The sequence below is a fragment of the Mauremys reevesii genome, linkage group 2 (genome assembly GCF_016161935.1).
Source record: "Mauremys reevesii isolate NIE-2019 linkage group 2, ASM1616193v1, whole genome shotgun sequence".
Taxonomy (NCBI): domain Eukaryota; kingdom Metazoa; phylum Chordata; order Testudines; family Geoemydidae; genus Mauremys; species Mauremys reevesii.
Genome location: NC_052624.1, coordinates 39,905,274 through 39,923,061, shown reverse-complemented (window position 1 = coordinate 39,923,061; position 17,788 = coordinate 39,905,274). Strand labels below are relative to the sequence as shown.

Below are 17,788 nucleotides of genomic sequence, written 5' to 3'. Positions count from 1 at the left end.
GAACCTTTTTTTTATTATTGTATTTAATAAAAGCTGAAATTCTCCCATAACATAATGACTCCAGAAGCTATGGCTTATCTCACGACTCATGATAAAATTGTAGGAGTTGGGGACCCTGTATCTGACCATATAAGGGATGTGTATGACACCCATCACCTTGGTATCACAGCATTTTATGTGCTAGAGTGGTACTGTGACATGCTTGATGCCACATTAACTAAGAAAAGAGTCTCAGTTCTGTGACATAAAATGGAGACCAGTATCAGAGGGGTAGCCGTGTTAGTCTGGATCTGTAAAAGCAGCAAAGAATCCTGTGGCACCTTATAGACTAACAGACATTTGGGAGCATGAGCTTTCGTGGGTGAATACCCACTTCGTCGGATGCAAGTAGTGGAAATTTCCAGGGGCAGGTATATATATGCAAGCAAAAAGCAAGCTAGAGATAACAAGGTTAGTTCAATCAGGGAGGATGAGGCCCTGTTCTAGCAGTTGAGGTGTGAAAACCAAGGGAGGAGAAACTGGTTTTGTAGTTGGCTAGCCATTCACAGTCTTTGTTTAATCCTGTGCTGATGGTGTCAACTTTGCAGATGAACTGAGGCTCAGCAGTTTCTCTCTGAAGTCTGGTCCTGAAGTTTTTTTGCTGCAGGATGGCCACCTTAAGATCTGCTATTGTGTGGCCAGAGAGGTTGAAGTGTTCTCCTACAGGTTTTTGTATATTGCCATTCCTAATAAAAATGGAGACCATGGTTCTTGAATACTACCTGGGGCAGCTATTTTATGACGGAAGATGTTTCCTTCGAAAAATATTAGGCTTTAGCTGAGGAACTGCTTATAACACGCAAGAAACAAAGACAAACAACAATACACTACAGTTAAAACTACCCTTTTGTACGTTGTTCTTTATTTATATGCTGAATAAATAAAATCTGCAAATCAACCCAAGTATTGCAGCTTAATTCTCTTTATTGTACAGTACAAAATAAGGAAGGAATCATTGTCGATTATGAAAGTATCAGCATTTGTTTATGATATAAATTAATATGCCATTATAATATTGCAAACATTTGTATTATGTATGATTTCATAAAAAGAACAAAGTATGATAAAATCTTGGTTTAAAATTGATTTGACACTTACTATTCTCCTTCCAGATATGAACAAGCCTTTCTGACTGTCCTGATTGGGTTCAGTCCCGTGAAATATTTCTGGATCGCTCTTTCAGATGTTGAGGAACAAGGGACTTTCAAGTGGGCTGATGGTGAAGCAGTTCTGTTTACTCACTGGAATTCAGGAATGCCTGGTACGCACTGCCATGCTGTGTGGTGGGTAACACTGGGTGAATGTTTTGTCGGTTCTCTGGCAGTTCAAAAAAAAAAAGAGTTTGGGAAGAGCCGAATCTGAATTTTTGGAAAATTAACAAAGTACATGTTTAGTTTAACCCAAATCATTTAGTTTCTGGGCATTTCTAAAGGGTTAGATTCACAAAAGAGCTAGAGGAGGAGCTGGTGTGACCTCTCCCCACCCAAAAGCCACTGGTTAGGGCAGACAACTGGGATGTGCGAAATCAGGTTCAAATCCCCACTCTGGAGCAGGGATTTAAATCCAGGTCTCCTCTATTCTAGGGGAGTGCTCTAACCACCAAGCTGTAGGCTGTTCTTGGAAGGGGCTTTCACAGTCTCTCCTGTTGAATCTGTTTCATTTTGTATAAAATACTTGAATAGTCATTGGGTCAGAGGTAAAGAGTGAGAATGACTTTACAGCCTGGTTGTTAGAGCACTCCCCCGAGGAGGGGAGAGACAAGTTTAAGTCCCTATTTCAATGTCCAAATTTGTTACACAAGTTTGTCATTCTGGTGCCATGGAATGAATCAAGGCAGTCCTTCTACAGAAGGATCATAGAGAAGCAATTAATTAAATGTTCCATGGTTTGGATGTCCTCCCTCTTAAGTGCTTTGGCATGACCAGTGCCATCAACATGGCAACTGAACACTGATTGATGGTCTGACAAGCCACTTAGGTGAGTATTTAATTATTTATATAAAGTAGAACTACTTCAATGGGAGAGACAGAGAGAAACCCATCTCAGAATAGTGCATGAACTGATGGTTAGGGCACTCAGTGGGGAGACTAGGATTCATATCCCTGCTCCAGAAAGGAGATTTGAATCTGGGGCTCCCACATCCCAGATAAGTGCACTCACCACTGGGCTAAAAGTTATAAGTGGAGCACCACCACTACCTTCTCCACTGGCTATTTTATGAATATGCCTAAATCTCTGTGTGAATTGAAAAAAAGGTTTCAGCCAAAACTATTCAGTGAATTCATGTTAAATATGTGAATTGTTTCAGGTCGACTGAAACTACATTTTTCAGCAAATAAACTATTTCTTCTGAAAAGCTTTGCCCAGCTTTCATTGTGGGGACAGCACCTCTGGAAATCAGGCACAAGATGTCACATGGTATCTTTCTAGACATCCAAAAAGTGAGGGTCTCAAAATTAGAGAACACTTCTGAAAGTCTGCCAGCATAAAACTAAAAAATGTACAAATTACATTATTGAAATGATTTCATTTGCACTAAAAATAAGCGCATCAGACTGGATATGCTGGAAATAACTTCCTAATAGACTATTGGGAAATGCTGCTTCTGATGGACTTTCATTTTCCTTAACTCATTTGTTACTTGGGATTTGCTAGTTGGCTCAATCCCGCTTCTATGTTTGTGAGTGAAATTCTGTATAAATTCTTCATGAAGTCTTATTATCAAAGTCATGACTATTTATTGATTATAGTATTTATTTAAATCACACCTGAGCTGCTGGTGAGTGTATGCATATGGAACATGCAACATTGAGTGACTTTGACTCTGAAGCAAATTTATAATCTCCACTTGATAGATATATTTTTTTTAAAATTAAACAGAACAATAAGTACATACTTTGGGAAGAGATCATTAATTAAAAGACTCTTACTTGATTTAACTTACTAGTAGTTTTCTTTTCTTTTGTGTGTCATGAAGGAAGGGAGCCAGGCTGTGTTGCCATGAGAACTGGAACTACAGCTGGATTATGGGATGTTGTGAACTGTGAAGAGAAATCATTGTTTCTCTGCAAACAGTTGGTTGAGGGAGTGACCCCTCCTCCTGTTCCAACAACAACTCCTGCCCCCTCATGCCCAGATGGATGGCGTTCAAGCACCCACAGTAGCTCATGCTTTAAAGTAGGTATTAAACTCCTGAAAACAAAATACTCATGCTTTCTTATAACAGCATAAAATAGATAAATTTGAAGAAACACTTGGCTACAACTGACCCAATAGCAACTTGCATTTGCATAGCTCCTTTTATCCTCAAGGATAATGTCAGGGAAAAGAGACCCCCCCGAGGCCTAGGCCTCAGCCTTAGGCAAAAGCTGTAATATCTTATAGCTATAGCTAAAGCTTGCTTGTCTGCACAAAGGGCATGCGGGGGCAAGAAAAATATGGCCAAAGCCCCAAAAGAAGGATCTAAAATAGGGAAAAGGGGAACCAAGGAATGTAACAAAGGCCCAGTCATGCCAGATTGCGACAACTATCCTTGTATGGCCAGACCGCAGGAAAAGGGGTGTTGGAACGGTCAAACCACTAGCTTGACAATAACAGGAAAACCCCTAAATGGAAAGAAAATTGGTCAGCTTGCTTGTAAGAAACAATGTATTCCAAATAAGGTAATAGAAGTGTGTGTTAAGCGTGTTACGTTTTGCGGTTTTAGCCTTTATAAGCTCGATAAAATTTGCTTGCCTCTTGCGTGGGGCCCTGCTGTCTCTCCCTGCATATATGCTTGTATAAAATGAAGGAGCCTCAGGCTGTCTGATCTCAAATCAACCGTGTGGTCAAATTTTCCACAACAATACCAGGCATTTCCCAGTGGTTTAGGACAGAAAGTGAGGAAGAACACCATAGTCAATTGAAACTACAGTAGGATTCTTAGAGACTCAGAGAAGGACGACTGGATGAGGTTGCAGTAACCAATTTCGAGAGATGACCAGGCATGGACCAATGCTTTGGCAGCAGAGTCACAAGGCAATGGATGAATGTAGATGGTGTTAGGCAGATTAAGATGGACCACAACGGATGTGTTTTCTTAATTTCTGTGATGCCAGGCACAGTATGTAATTGTACAATTCTCTGTAGGATTTTCAGAATGGGCGAAAACATATGAAAACATGGTTTGATGCACGAGATTTTTGCAGAGCTATAGGAGGAGATCTGGCCAGTATCCATAGTGAGGAAGATCAACATGTAATAAATGGCTTGTGAGTATCTGCATTGCCCTTATTCCTTCACTTGAAATGTATTCCATGAAAATAACACAAAATATCCTTTCTGAAAGGGGTCATTTCAGCTGAAAATCTATATGTCTCTATCGTGGTTCTTACCAGGGGCGCTCGTTTTTTTGGCCCCAAGCAGTCATCTTCGCGGCGCGGCGCCCGGCCGGAGCAGCGGCGGACAGGCATGATGCATGACTGGAGAGGACGCTGGGTCCCTGCTGGCTCTCTGCTCGCTCCGCCGCTGAGCTGTCATGCTGCCGGGCATGCCAGCCCCCCGGGCGCGGCCCCCCCCCCCGCCGTCCGCGCCCATGTCTGTGTTGTGTCCGTTCCCCCCCCCCCCCCCCCCGGCGGGGGGGGAGGGGGCCTCCAGCCCCTTTTAGCCCCTTTGCTTTTGATTTTGGCACCAGCTTGTTTTGCTGGTGCCTAGAGCCGCCCCTGGTTCTTACTCAAAGATAAACATTTTTGTTGCATTAAAAATAGTGGGGATGGGCTTTGGCATCATTTGAACTTCACATTAAACAAAATGTTTGGGCATCAGATTTCTGATCTGTGCAGATTTCTGAGTGTCATTTGGGAGTTTCTAAAAGTTGGTCCAGAGTTAACTGAAGATAGTATAACAATATATCCGAACAGCAGACATATTTTTATTATTATTGTTTATTATTTATTGACCATACCCAAGAATATGGTAGGGAGGTGACAGTGAAAGACAGGACCCTGCCTTTGGAGATCTTACAGTCTTGACTTCAGATATGATACAATGAGTGAGGGTGATTAAATAAAGGGTGAAAGTGTTTTAGTAAGATCATGCAGTTACTCAGTTTAAACATCTGTACATCTTTGTGGTTCTGATTTTTTTCTAATTTCTATTCTCAGAGTTTCATACTAATTTTCTATGTATGTGAGATTGCATACATAAGGTTTTAGAAGTGATTTGAATGAGGATAGGGGGTGGGTATGCAAACAGCATTGAAAGGTGTTTCCATGTGTCAGGGCAGCCTTGAAAGAGAATGAGAGATAAGGAAAATATGTGGGAATCAACGTTGGTGTCTGGTGGAACAGAGGGGATAGGTAATGCCAAAAAGGCAGACTCAGATGTGCACTCTGGGGCTAAGTGATGTAGGCCCTTGAGAGTGAGGAAAATTGGTTAGATTTGCTATACAGATCTATGGGGTGCTAGGAGTTGATGGATTCAAAGAGGGAGCAGTGGAAGAGATGATTTTGGCAGAACATTGTGAGTGGAGAGGAACAAGGTGGGTATCAAAACAATTGATGAGGAAAGAGTTACAATAGTCAGCTGTAATTAGGACCTGGACTCGGATTTCGCCATTATGATAGATAGGAAGGGATTTTTAAATAAAGTTCTGTAGGAAGCAATAGGCTTTGTTATGGACTGGATGTTGAGGGAGGAAAAAAGGAAGGTGTCACAGATGATGATCAGGTTGTGGCCCTGCTTACAGGGAGGAGGATGGTGTCATCAACAAGAGTGGCATTCTAGGGTGCTGCTGAAAATTTGGAACTCTGCATTTTTACCCATGTTGAACTTATGCAGATGATGAGTCATCCAGGATGAGATGTTTGAAAGACATGGAGGAATGTGACAGTGATCTGTAGGAAATAGATGCAGTGTAGAGCCGATTCAAAATGAACGACAACAAAAAGAATGAGATTAAAAATTTCAAATACCTTTACATTCCACAGGTTTGGAACAATTTTTCATTTATTTGATTTTTTTCATGAAAATTATTTTAAAAATTGGTTTCAAAAAGTTCATTTTGGAAAAAAAATCATTTTCTCATTTTTTTTTTGGCTTTTGTTTTCCTGCCCTCTCCTACCCACTTCTATTCTTTCTTTCCATTACTTTTTTTCTCCTCTTTCCAACGTTTTAATTTTTTGGCCACTGAAAAAAGGGAAAGGGGAAGGAAAAAGAGAGACCTGGAGGAAGGTAGAATGAATGGGATAGTTTTCTTGGTTTGTTTTTTCTAATTTTGTTGAATTAATGGAAAGTTTTGAAAAAAATGATTTTTTTTCACAATTTTTTATTTTAAACGAGGCCATTTATTCACACAAAATATTTTTCATTAGAAAAATTTCAATCAGATCTAGTTCAATGAGTTAGTTTATATTTTGGGCCTGTCTGTAATTAAATAAATGGATGAACCATTTTTAAATAAAAGAGTAGTTCATATTGCACAAGGATCTTTTCTTACTTAATAAAGGCAAAAAAACAATAGAGAGACTAAGAAAAAATATTTAGGCATAGACTGTGCCAAGTCTTGTATGTGTGCATGTAATTTAAGGCTCTGATCTGGCATAGCGTTATACACACATGCTTAACTTTAAGCACGTGAAAGTGAGTAGTCCCATACTCACATGCTTAAGTTCTTTGCAGGACTATGGTATTAATTTGCATTTACTACTGTGTCACTGTGGGTGGTAACTCAGCAGTTGGGGCCTTTCCTGCAAAGAATTCTAGGACTCGACCTACTGCCATGTGCAGTCCCAGTATATTTTTCTGGGGATGCTGGAAATTAAGTAAGCAATTTAAATTATCGTGTTAGGGAAGCAAAATATTTCTTATGTCTTTAGTGCATATTAGAGATATTGAATAGGAAACATTCAAACTTATAGACATGTTGCAAGTCCTAAAATGTTTTGTGTATAATGATATGCATGCTTTGATTTATATACCGTCCTCTCTCTCTGTATTCATATATAATATTTTAGGGAAAGAGCTCATTACTATCAATCATACTGGATGGGTATGAGTGCCTTTGATCCTGACGGAGGGTTTACTTGGAGTGATGGCTCTCCAGTGAGTAATTAATTGTTTTGCACCAGAGTTGGCTTTCTGAATTTATCCTATCGTTTTTATGCAGTCTTTACTCAACCTATTTCTGCTTCTGTCCTCCTTCCATCTTAAGCTACCCTGTGTGAGCCCACAACAGCATTTACATGAGGCAATACATCTGTTACTCACCATTGCAGGATTTTTTACAGTGGAAGCTGATCAATGATCATCACTATTGTCAGGGCTGGCTCTAGGTTTTTTGCCACCCCAAGCAAAAAAAAATTTGGCTGCCCCCACCCCTGCCCTGGGCTCCCCCCCACACCCCCCTGCTGCCCCATCCCTGGGCTCTGCCCCCTCCACCTGCACCCCCTGCCGCCCCAGCCCTGGGCTTCCCCCCCCCACCTGCACCCTCCTTCCCCTCCAGCCCTGGGTCACTGGTAACTTGCTCCCCGGGCGGATCATTCAGCAGGAATTTTGGATGAACACAGACAGGATTAGTTCCCATATGGTTACAGAACTGCAGTAAAGTGGAACAATTTTCAGCTTGTGTGATTGGAGGATATCTGGATGCATATTATAAGACTGTCCTCCATAAATGAGGAAAAGTTGAGGTGCCTTTATTATTCTTTTGTTCCACTCTTTGTTTCTATGGGGAATTTGCCAAAGCAATATCACTGTCTTCCTTTTAAACAAATAAAACTTTAAAAAAAAGGCAATGGCTGTTGAAAATAGCAATTCCAGTCCTAAAAACTTCTGGGAAGCATTTCTTGCTCAATTTTATCCTACTTTTTCTACAGCAAATTACAGTGGATCAGTATATTTGATTTGGGAGAAATGAAGTAACAGCTGCCCAAATTGAGCTTGAGCACTCCTGAATTTTGAGGTGTTCAAATCTGGAAGGCAGGTGCTAGATTCCCTTTCTGAATATTAGCTAAATCTGGAAAGGAAAAGTCAATTTATGCTTCCATGGCTCAGAAGTGGAAATCCTCCTACGTGCCTGGTACTATATCTAAAGCTGCCCAGGTCCTTTAGAGCCTCCCCTCCCTTACTTTTCATTTTAAATTCTAGTGGGATCCACATACCTCCCTTGCTAGGCTTCAGATAGAGAGGTGCACTGTCCATTTAGTCCACCCAATTCTTTCTTTGGGGGCTGCAAGGTGAGGTCACACCAGTATCCCTAATCCATTCTGGGGATGTCTTCTGAAGGGGCTATCTGGGCCAAAGTCGTCTTCTCCTTGGGCACACTTGTTCCCCATTCACAGTGCCACCCCACTCTAGCAGTGAGCTCTCTCCATTCACAGCAAGCTGCAGCATGAGGTTTCAGCTACCAAACTGCCTCCCACTCCCTTTCCTGTTGATAGTGGCCAAGGGAATGCTGGGAAATGTAGCTCTTTCCCTGCTCCAGGGCTGGCTCTATAGGCAGGGAGCTAACCAAGGAACTACAGCTCCCAGGGCCCCCTGTTGGTTCTCAGCTCCCAGGCTGGATCTTTGCCGGTTGCCACCCCTGCAAATGGGCTGCCCCAAGCACCTGCTTGCTTTGCTGGTGCCTAGAGCTGTGCCTGATTATTGTAGCTGCATAATTTAGTAGCTTTAAACAGCTCACTTCAAGCATTAGTTTCTTTGCATAAGCACTGAAAGATTTCTTACTGCTTTGGAAAATCTAAAAGTTTGCCAGGGCCATGAAGAGATTTCCGAACCTACCAGCTGGCGCAGATGCAGAACTTGGATTCTTTGCAATAGTTGATGTCTAATATTCAGGGCCTTTTAGAGAATATTCAGTGTCTTAGTTTGCAGATGGATGGGGAGGGGGGTCTAGTACAAAGTACAAGATTTTGCCTCACTGAAGAGGTCACATTTGGGAGGGGGCAAGAGCCCTATTGCTTGGGATGCTTTCAGCCAGATGAGAAAGCACTTGAAAATACTCAATAGGGAACAATCCTGCACTAGCCCCAGAGGCAGATGTGATAGGATGCTGGAATAACAAGGTTTTCTCACCTCTAGCTTCTTTCATTTCCCTGCTTTGCAGAAAGGTCCTCCTGGGGTGTGGCATTGCTCCCCCAGGGTGCACGTGTCAGCCTCCTCCCCACTCCATTCTATGCATTATCTTTCCTGTCACTCCTCCAACCCTAACTATTGTTATTATTATTTTATTATTTTATTAGGTAGTGCTAGAGGCTGTACAAACAGATGGAATGTGGTCAGATGATGTTTGCCCCCTAGCTCTTGTGGTGACAATGGAACAGAAATGGCCAAGCTCCAGCAAAGCAAGACTGTTACAGGCAAAAGGCCGAAAATCACTGCACCAAAGTCCCAGTGCATTCTGGGGACTGTGGGTGAACTGTTTTGAGAGCTGGGCTTAGCTGGATACTTTCTGAGACATACCAGGATTGCCTCTGTTTTTAAGTTAATAATGGGTCCTTGAAGGACTGCTGTGAACAGCCTAGTTCTCCATATAATGAGTGGTATCAAACCCAGAAAGGGGATGCTGAAATCAAACTGCTTTGGAGGATAGGTTCATTAATGGCTATTAGCCAAGATGGTCGGGGACACAAACTCATGCTCTGGTATCCCTAAGCCTTCTCCAACTGCTAGAAATTGGGACTGAACAACAGGGGATGGATCACTCAATAATTGCCTTGCTCTGTTCATTCCCTCTGAAGCACCTGGTACTGGCCATTGTCAGAAAGCAGGATACTGGGCTCTACGGACCATTGGTCTGACCCAGTGTGGCCATTCTTATGTTCCAAGTACCTTTCGTGGTAGCCATAAATAGAGTACATTTGAGTAGTCTTGTCTGGAGATGACTGTGTAGCTATGGTGACCCCCGCATATAAGAGAAAAGGTGCCAACAAAAATGGTAAAAAGGAATGCCCAAAAGTCATGGCAACCTTATTCCAGCAAAATGAGCCAACTAAAACACATTGGCTCCACTCATGGATACTTTATTTCATCCTAGCAACATCTGAATTTGTTACTAAAACAATTTTTGTAACATTGTCAAAAGACTGGAGACTCCCTAACTGGTTCTGTTTGTTTAAAGAAAACAGTTGTACAAGTCTCTTTGTCTTAATCTTTTTGCTTACTGTTATAAATCATTTTATATTACAGGTCGAACTAATATTTTGTTACCTTTCACCTTTTTAATAGACTGGAATTAGCAAAACCTAAACTGGAACTATACCGCCCAATGTTAATCTTGGGTTGAATCAACCAAAGAGACAAATCCCCCTCCCGCCGATCCCAACAGTAGTAAAACTAGGTCATTGTCCCACATTGCTCAATCTTTATAGCCCATGTCATGACTGGTATCTTTGTTGACAGGGGCTAGGCACAACTTCTTCAGTTCGTTAATGTAGCTTGTAAATCAGGTGGAAGAGTCACACAGTGTTCCTCCTTCACCTGGCAAGGGCTGAGTATGCTGTTTCCCTAATAGTCCCAGCCTTTACTGTCCCAATGGGTGCAAGATTTAAGAGCTGAAATCAAACTGGGTCCATCTGCCCTTGCAGAGCACAACCATTGTTCTTCTTTGAAAGGAAAATAGTCACCGAGTTGTGTTTCTACCAAAGGTAAACTATGAAAACTGGGCAGATGGAGAACCCAATAATTATGACGGAAATGAAAAATGTGCAATGTTCAATGGATACACTGACATGCAGTGGAACGATATGTTCTGTGAAAATTTAGGAGACTGGATTTGTCAAATAAAAAAAGGTAGGATGATTTCCTTCTTTAAATTAGAATATTAAACAAAAACAGTCGAGTCGGTTTCATGGACTGTTCATAAGGCTTCATGCAAACAGAGCAATGTAACACAGTGGGTACGAAGCGGGAGGTGGTAATTCAAACCTCTGAATTAAATTTAGACATACAGATGCTCAAAAGGCTCCCTTCCATTATGACTATGACCATTACTTCACTCGCTCTTCTTGGCCTGATGAAGAGACCACAAGATAGCAGGGTCATCCAGCTGATAGAGCCAATTTAGTGAAAAACTCTTGGCTCTGTTAAGGGGCTGGGAGGATTCTGAATGCTAACATCTATTAGCTGTTGCAGCTTCCAGATTGATGGAAAGTGTTTCAGTGAAAAGATATTGAAACCTAGTGTGTGCTTAAGGACATCAAAACACTATTTATTTCACTCTAAATGGAAGACACCATTTCATTCTAAATAGGAGTCATTGATTTCACCACCTGAAACATATTTTAGGACACACATTTTAAAGTAGCGTATGGTCTATACTCCGTACTATCGATATCTGAAATCCAATACTTTGAGGACATGAATATGTTCTTTAAGCTTAACCATTGATTGGGCCTAAAATGATATTTTGTTGACTATTAAACATTGTCATATATTCTTATTAATTGTAGGTCAGTACATGAAAAATGTATTAAATAATGCTGGGGTTTATTTTCTTACTCCACATTAAAATTATAATTACAGTATTAATAAATCTCATTGACAGAACATGCGTGAGACATATAACACATTCAGATTTTATTTTATTTTACAGGAGCAACATTAAAACCTGAACCAAGTACCACATTTGGTAGGTTTTGTATTTCCTGTTGCCAGAAAAATGTTACCATATAATGATTCTAACCTGTTGTAGAGACACTGTATATGTGCCTTCATTATGTATCTTGCAGAATATACATATAAAGTCAGTGAAGATGGATGGATTATATATGAGGACAAGGTGTACTACTTCAGCCATGAAACTTTGCCTATGGAAAAAGCCCGAGAGTATTGCAAGAAGAATTCTGGAGATCTTGTTGTCATTGAGGGTGAAAGTAAAAGAAAGTTTCTGTGGAGATATGTAAGAAACATATTTACTACTTCAGAAATGAGTAATTCAGTGCAGCACACTGAAACACTTCTCACAATCTGCTTCTGAAACATTGGAGAGAGTGTACTGTCATGCCATATATCTGCACCACCTTGTCAGGCCCTGAAGGTAACATCTAGCAAGGGTCAGGGCTTGTTTGCACTTGGAAATGTACTGAAATAAGTACTCTGGAACATTTATCTTGGTATAGTTCCAAGGGTGGATAAGTCCTCAGCTTCTTTACAAGAAGTGAAATACAATGCAAACTAACTGTTGCTAACTTCTGGAGCTGTTCCTTTGTTAAACTCAATAGAATTTTGACTAAATCAGGCATGCAAAAATCTGACATTGAGTTACTGAGCTGTCAGCACATGTGAAAATTTCGAAGTGGTACAACCATGGGATACAAGGGAGCTGCTGAAACCTCATTCCATATAAAATCATGGAGTCATGGTCTCGTTCTGAAAGAGGTTTTTTCTCTGCTATTTTGCAACATAAATTGTGGTGAGGTAGAAGAGGACATGGTGAGCCATGGATTAACCATTTTAAAGGATTTTAACTGAGAATTAGAGTTGGCTGGGAAATTAGTTTTTGCAGCAAAACAAAGTATTTTTTATGTTTGTCAACAATGTTCTTTGATATTTTTGTTGAAAATCTAAAAGATAAAAAGAGTTGGGTTATTTCAATTGAAACCTGGACATTTTTTGATGGTGATTTTTTCCCCGCAAAACTTCCCATATTGTAGAAAAAAACATTCTATGACAATAATAATAAAAATATTGTGATGGAAAATTTTCAACCAGCACTTATGAGAACTCTCCTAAACTCTTCCAAAATGTACTTTTGCTTCATTTTAAAATTTGCCAGCCAGGTAAGTTTTCCTATATCCTCGCAGCTTTTCCTCTGTTTCATTTTCATCCTGCTCTACTTTTCTTTTTTACTTTAATATTGGCAATCAGGTGAAGGACTTGTAGTCTTCAGATATAAACCATAATATGGCAAAGTGCCTCCACCATCAGCAAGTTAACAAATCATTGCTGACTATGCATGCTGTACAATAGGCACTAAAACCAGAATTACAGCTATTTCGTTACATTTAATTAAAATTTTATTTTTGTTTTAGAGCTTCTATAATGACTTTGGGGACTCCCTTTATGTTGGTTTACGTGTGAGCCTTGATAAAAAGTTTAGGTAAGTAAACAATGAAAGTCAGACTTGTAGAACATAGTACAAGTATTGTACTTAGCAAAGCTGTCCCTAAAGGGGCTATTACAGTTTCATTTTCAAAGGGGGTGGGGGTAAAACTTGTTTGGGGCTCAATCTTGTCACAATATTTCCAGAATATAATTTTTTTATTTAGAAAATAAATAAAAACATGTATTTTATAGACGTTGTTATAGACCAGAGAAGTTGTTAGTGGATAGACAAAAATATTTAAAAGTTCAGCAATTTTGTTTGATCTGCAAAATTGTTTCTGCAAAGATACCCATCTTAGCTGTACCCCTGTGCAGAACTCAGTTCCAACTTTTAATCAGTTAGTTCTCAGCAGTGAGCCTTTTGCATCACTCCTTCTTACTTCTCAAAGAGTCAGATCTTTTCTGGCCATGGTTGATTATGGGTCTCTCCTGTGATCCCAACTGGCACTCTTAACCTCACATCCACGGTGCTTCATCATGTGGTTTCTCTGACCCTACATGTTCTTTAGGCTTTGGTGTTTGTCTCCTTACTTCGCTGAAATTTTTTTTTTTTTAGTTTCAGATTTTCACCTGTACACTGACTAATTCTCAGGTCTTGTGCTTCTGGCATAGTCAACAGTGCTGGGGCTCATCTCCTTTTATTCAAAATCTGTGCAGCATAGATGGCAGGTATAATAGGCCAGGGGAGGCTAAGCCTCCCCTGCAGCGCAGCCGCCAACTTGCTGTCTTTGAAAGCTGTGGTGGCTCTGCCTGTACTCTGCCCCAAGGCCTCCTCCCACTTTTATCCTGTGGCCCTGCCTGTGTTCCACCTCTTCCTCCCCCTGCTGTACCTCTCCCCCGAGGCACCGACCACTTGTCAAGTCCCTCCTCTCCTCCATCCCCCTACCCTGAGGTGCCAGCCACTCACTGAATCCCTCCCCTCCTCCGCGGAGTGGAACAATGAAGCGAGCGGTGGGCAGTGGGGGTCTTGTGGAAGAGGGATAGAGAGACTCAGAGAGCAGTGGGCAGGAGGATCTTTGGGGGAAGGGGTGGAGGCAGGGAGGGACTCGGTGACCGGTGGGCAGGGATGCCTTTCTGGGAGAAGAGATGGAGGAGGAGAGGGACTCAGCATGTGGGATAGGTCTTGGGCATGTGGAATGACTCAGCAAGCTGCAGGTGAGGGGTGGAGTATGGGTGAGGCCTCGGGGGAGGAGGTCAAGCTGGGGTGGAGCAGGAGGTGAGACCATGGTCCAGGTACCGGGGGAGTTTCCAGCACCTGAGTCAGCCTCCCCAAATGCCAGAGCCATGCAACACCCATGCTGTGCAGAATGTCTTTTCCCCATGTTGACATCGTTTCCGTATATATTAGCATGCCAGCTTCAGCTCCAGAGTTCACTGTGAGCCAACAGAGACAAAACTTAATACCTGTGAGTTCACATTCCTTACCTAGTAGGTTATTTTCTGGTGGCAGCGATTTCAACATCTAGAGTGAATAAGCTACAGACTTTGTTGACTTATTCATTTTCTTACAAAATTCCTCAGTGATTGTATGGACAGCCCCTGAATTTCTCCCCAAAGTGTCGGTGAATTATATTTTCCCATGTCAATGGGGATCCAAGAGGTCATTCTCTACTCCCAAGGTCTGTCTTTTCCTACATCTTTCTTTTTCCATCTATGGCCATGGACCGAGAGACAAAGTGTTATGGTGCCATCTACTGGGACATTTGCTTATGAGTCACAGCCACTCAGCCTCATCTTCAGCCACTCGCTCCACTACTCAGGGTGCCTCATTTGTGCAGATGGCTTTATTTGTATGACTTTCATTAGCTTTAATGGAAGTCCATCTAATGGACTGTAGCTCCAGTGGCAGTCCTGCCTTCTGGAGCTACTGCTTCATACACCCACTGTCTGCGCAAATTACTTACTGGAAATTCTGTTTGCCACAGTCTATTCTTCTCCCATTCTGTGTTTCACTCTCCTCCTTGCTTGGTGATATGCTGCTACTTGTCAGTTATAATAGTTCTCTCAGTTTCTTGCATACTGTTTCTTCCTCTATGGCTCTGGAAGTGTCGCTGACAAGAAACAGTATGTTTACAGTTATGCATTGTGTGTTGCATTTCCTATTAGAATTTTACTTGTAGAGACATCCAGAGAGTTGTGTTGGCTCCAAAACTGGGAATGTTCTGAGCTGGGTATCTTTGAAGAAAAGATACGGATTGCTCACTTGTAGCTGATGCTCTCTGCTGATAGGCAGCCTTGGCAGATTACTTGCCCATCTCCTCCCCAGAGAGCTGAGACTTTTTTTCATTTTTAATTGGCTTTTATTTTGGGAGTATTTCACCAACCACTAAGATAAGAAGTGATTGTGGCATTGCTGAGAGCATCATGCATACAGTGAGGGTGTCTGAGATGCCCTCTACTGGAGACTGTCATTCTAGACCTGCTTGGGGCCAATGTATTAGACCTTTGAGTTGAGGAATCTTCCACTAAATTCACATGTAGGGGCCCTGACCCAACAACCTACAGAGATGTATATGTCCAGAGAACAACAATTACAGGCAAGTAATTATCTTAGCTAGCTGTTTTAGTGATGTGTTGTGATCCATGAACTCTGAGAAAATATGCAGGTGGGGAAATAGAATGTATCGATATGAAATGTATTAGTATATCTATCTAAATAAGGTACATATGATATTCGTTTAACACTGAGCTGTTATACTTTAAATGAATGTAGTTATTGTGAACACGGGGCTAATGTAAATTATAAAAACCAAGAGAATATTCTCTACTTGAGCTCCAGGACTTTGGTCATATGATTTCCATTAATACGAATGAAAGTCACACACAAAGCTGTTGTTAGATGTTAGATGTTCTCTGTGTGCTGTCCCAGCTCTGTGCAGATAGTTGGCACAGCAAACCTCGATTGAGCTGCCCAATAACCACAGACTCAGTTTGTAGTGAGTTGTGAAGGCACTTGGTCAGGTTTATTGTCAATGAAACATAGCCCTAATGCCCTTGTTCAATAGTTACAGGTAAACTAACACATGTGCCCGTTGCAATGGACTAGCTCAGTTAATGGTGAGATTTTCCATTATCTCCTAGGCCAGCCAAAGACACTTCCTCTGAGACTTCATTTTATACCCCAATACAAACAAGTTATGTACTGCCCCTCTGACATAGTTACTGCTCCCTGACATGGGTTGTTACCACCTATTACCTCGTACATGTTGGTTGAATCAAAACATCTCTATCCATCACACTGTCAACCTGACCTTATCTTTAGGAGGGGTCAGTATGTTCTCGTTATCTTTGAAGGGGAGTATTTGTACCATACTTGGTATGGGGTGTTCTGGAAAGTGTTTGTGTGAGCGTTCTGTGCCCAGCACTTCTTAGGAATGTGTGTGTGTTTCTGAAATATCTGCCCTGTTCTTGCTAGATTCTGTGAGCAGACCTGTCTCTTGCTCACAGCCTGGCTTTGCTTTATATCAGCAAAACTTTGACCACTACTTTGGCCCAGGCTTCTGGCTTCCTATCAGGCATCTGATACAAGGGCTTATGTCTCAGACTCTCTTCCTACTACAAAAGGCATGTTCATCAAGCTGACTTTTTGTTGTTTAGCTAGAATTTTTGTAATGTAAAATCAAATGATTAATGCGGCCGTAAAAAATAAAAATGGATCTATCCAGTAACTACTGCTACGTTGTTTCTTTTAGCTGGATCGATGGAACCCCAGTAAACTATGTAGCCTGGGCTCCAAATGAACCTAACTTTTCAAATAATGATGAAAACTGTGTGGTCATGTATACACAAACAGGTGAGTATAGTAATATTTCAGTGTCGTAACAGCTCTGCAGTGTGTGACATAGAAGTGTGTGTGATACACATATTTCATGTAAAGTAATTTATTGTATTAAGTGGGTTGATACTGAGTGAGATTTTCAACAGTAGCTAAATGACTGTGGAGCACAAATCACACTAAGACAGTTGAGGCACTTTTTAAAAAAAGTCACCCTTTGTGCATGGCACTGTACTGGGACTCAAGAGACATGGTTCGATTCCTGGCTTTACCAGAAACTTTCTGTGTCACCAGGGCAAATCAGTTAAACTCTCTGCCTCAGTTTCTATAAGAAAACAGAGACAATAACATTTTATCTCTCCTACAGTTTGTCTGATCTATTTAGAGCATTAGCTTTTCAGAACAGGAACAGTCTCTGACCAGGTATTTGTGTAGTCCCTAACAAAATAGGGCCACTACCTTAGTTGGGACCTGTACATACTATGATCACATAATAATAACAATTTATAAATATTTTATAATACAGAAGATGGGGGAGGAGAATTGATATCTAATATCCAAGTCATGTAGTCTCTCTGCATCTCAGTCCCTCATATGTAAAATAGAGATGAGAATAATACTACTACTTCCCTGTCTTGCGAGGATAAATACATTAAAAGTTGTGAGGTGCTCAGATATTATGGCAGGGGGATCATATAAGACTCTTAAAGTGATAGAGATAACATACTAAAACAAATTGCAAGAGTAGTTAACCTACTGTAGTTCTATAGTAGAAAATGATTTATATGCCACTGCAGCTCTATCTTTATATGCATATAAATGATGGTTTAATGTATTAAATCACCTCAAGAGGCATCTTTAACTCACATATCAAACTTTATAAGCTTTTTTTTG

General features: G+C 41.1%; 1 protein-coding gene across 2 annotated transcripts in view; it reads left to right on the top strand.

Moving 5' to 3' along the window:
• The window catches only part of LOC120397232 (macrophage mannose receptor 1-like), a 57,891-nt gene that overhangs the window by 16,563 nt on the left and 23,540 nt on the right, over positions 1 to 17,788 (top strand). For both annotated transcript variants that reach the window (XM_039522932.1, XM_039522931.1), the window contains exons 11-19: positions 1,152 to 1,300; positions 3,017 to 3,216; positions 4,168 to 4,289; positions 7,032 to 7,119; positions 10,662 to 10,806; positions 11,609 to 11,644; positions 11,745 to 11,914; positions 13,047 to 13,114; positions 16,812 to 16,912. In XM_039522932.1, the coding sequence (XP_039378866.1) occupies positions 1,152 to 1,300; positions 3,017 to 3,216; positions 4,168 to 4,289; positions 7,032 to 7,119; positions 10,662 to 10,806; positions 11,609 to 11,644; positions 11,745 to 11,914; positions 13,047 to 13,114; positions 16,812 to 16,912 (1,079 nt within the window). The remainder of the gene's footprint in view (positions 1 to 1,151; positions 1,301 to 3,016; positions 3,217 to 4,167; positions 4,290 to 7,031; positions 7,120 to 10,661; positions 10,807 to 11,608; positions 11,645 to 11,744; positions 11,915 to 13,046; positions 13,115 to 16,811; positions 16,913 to 17,788) is intronic.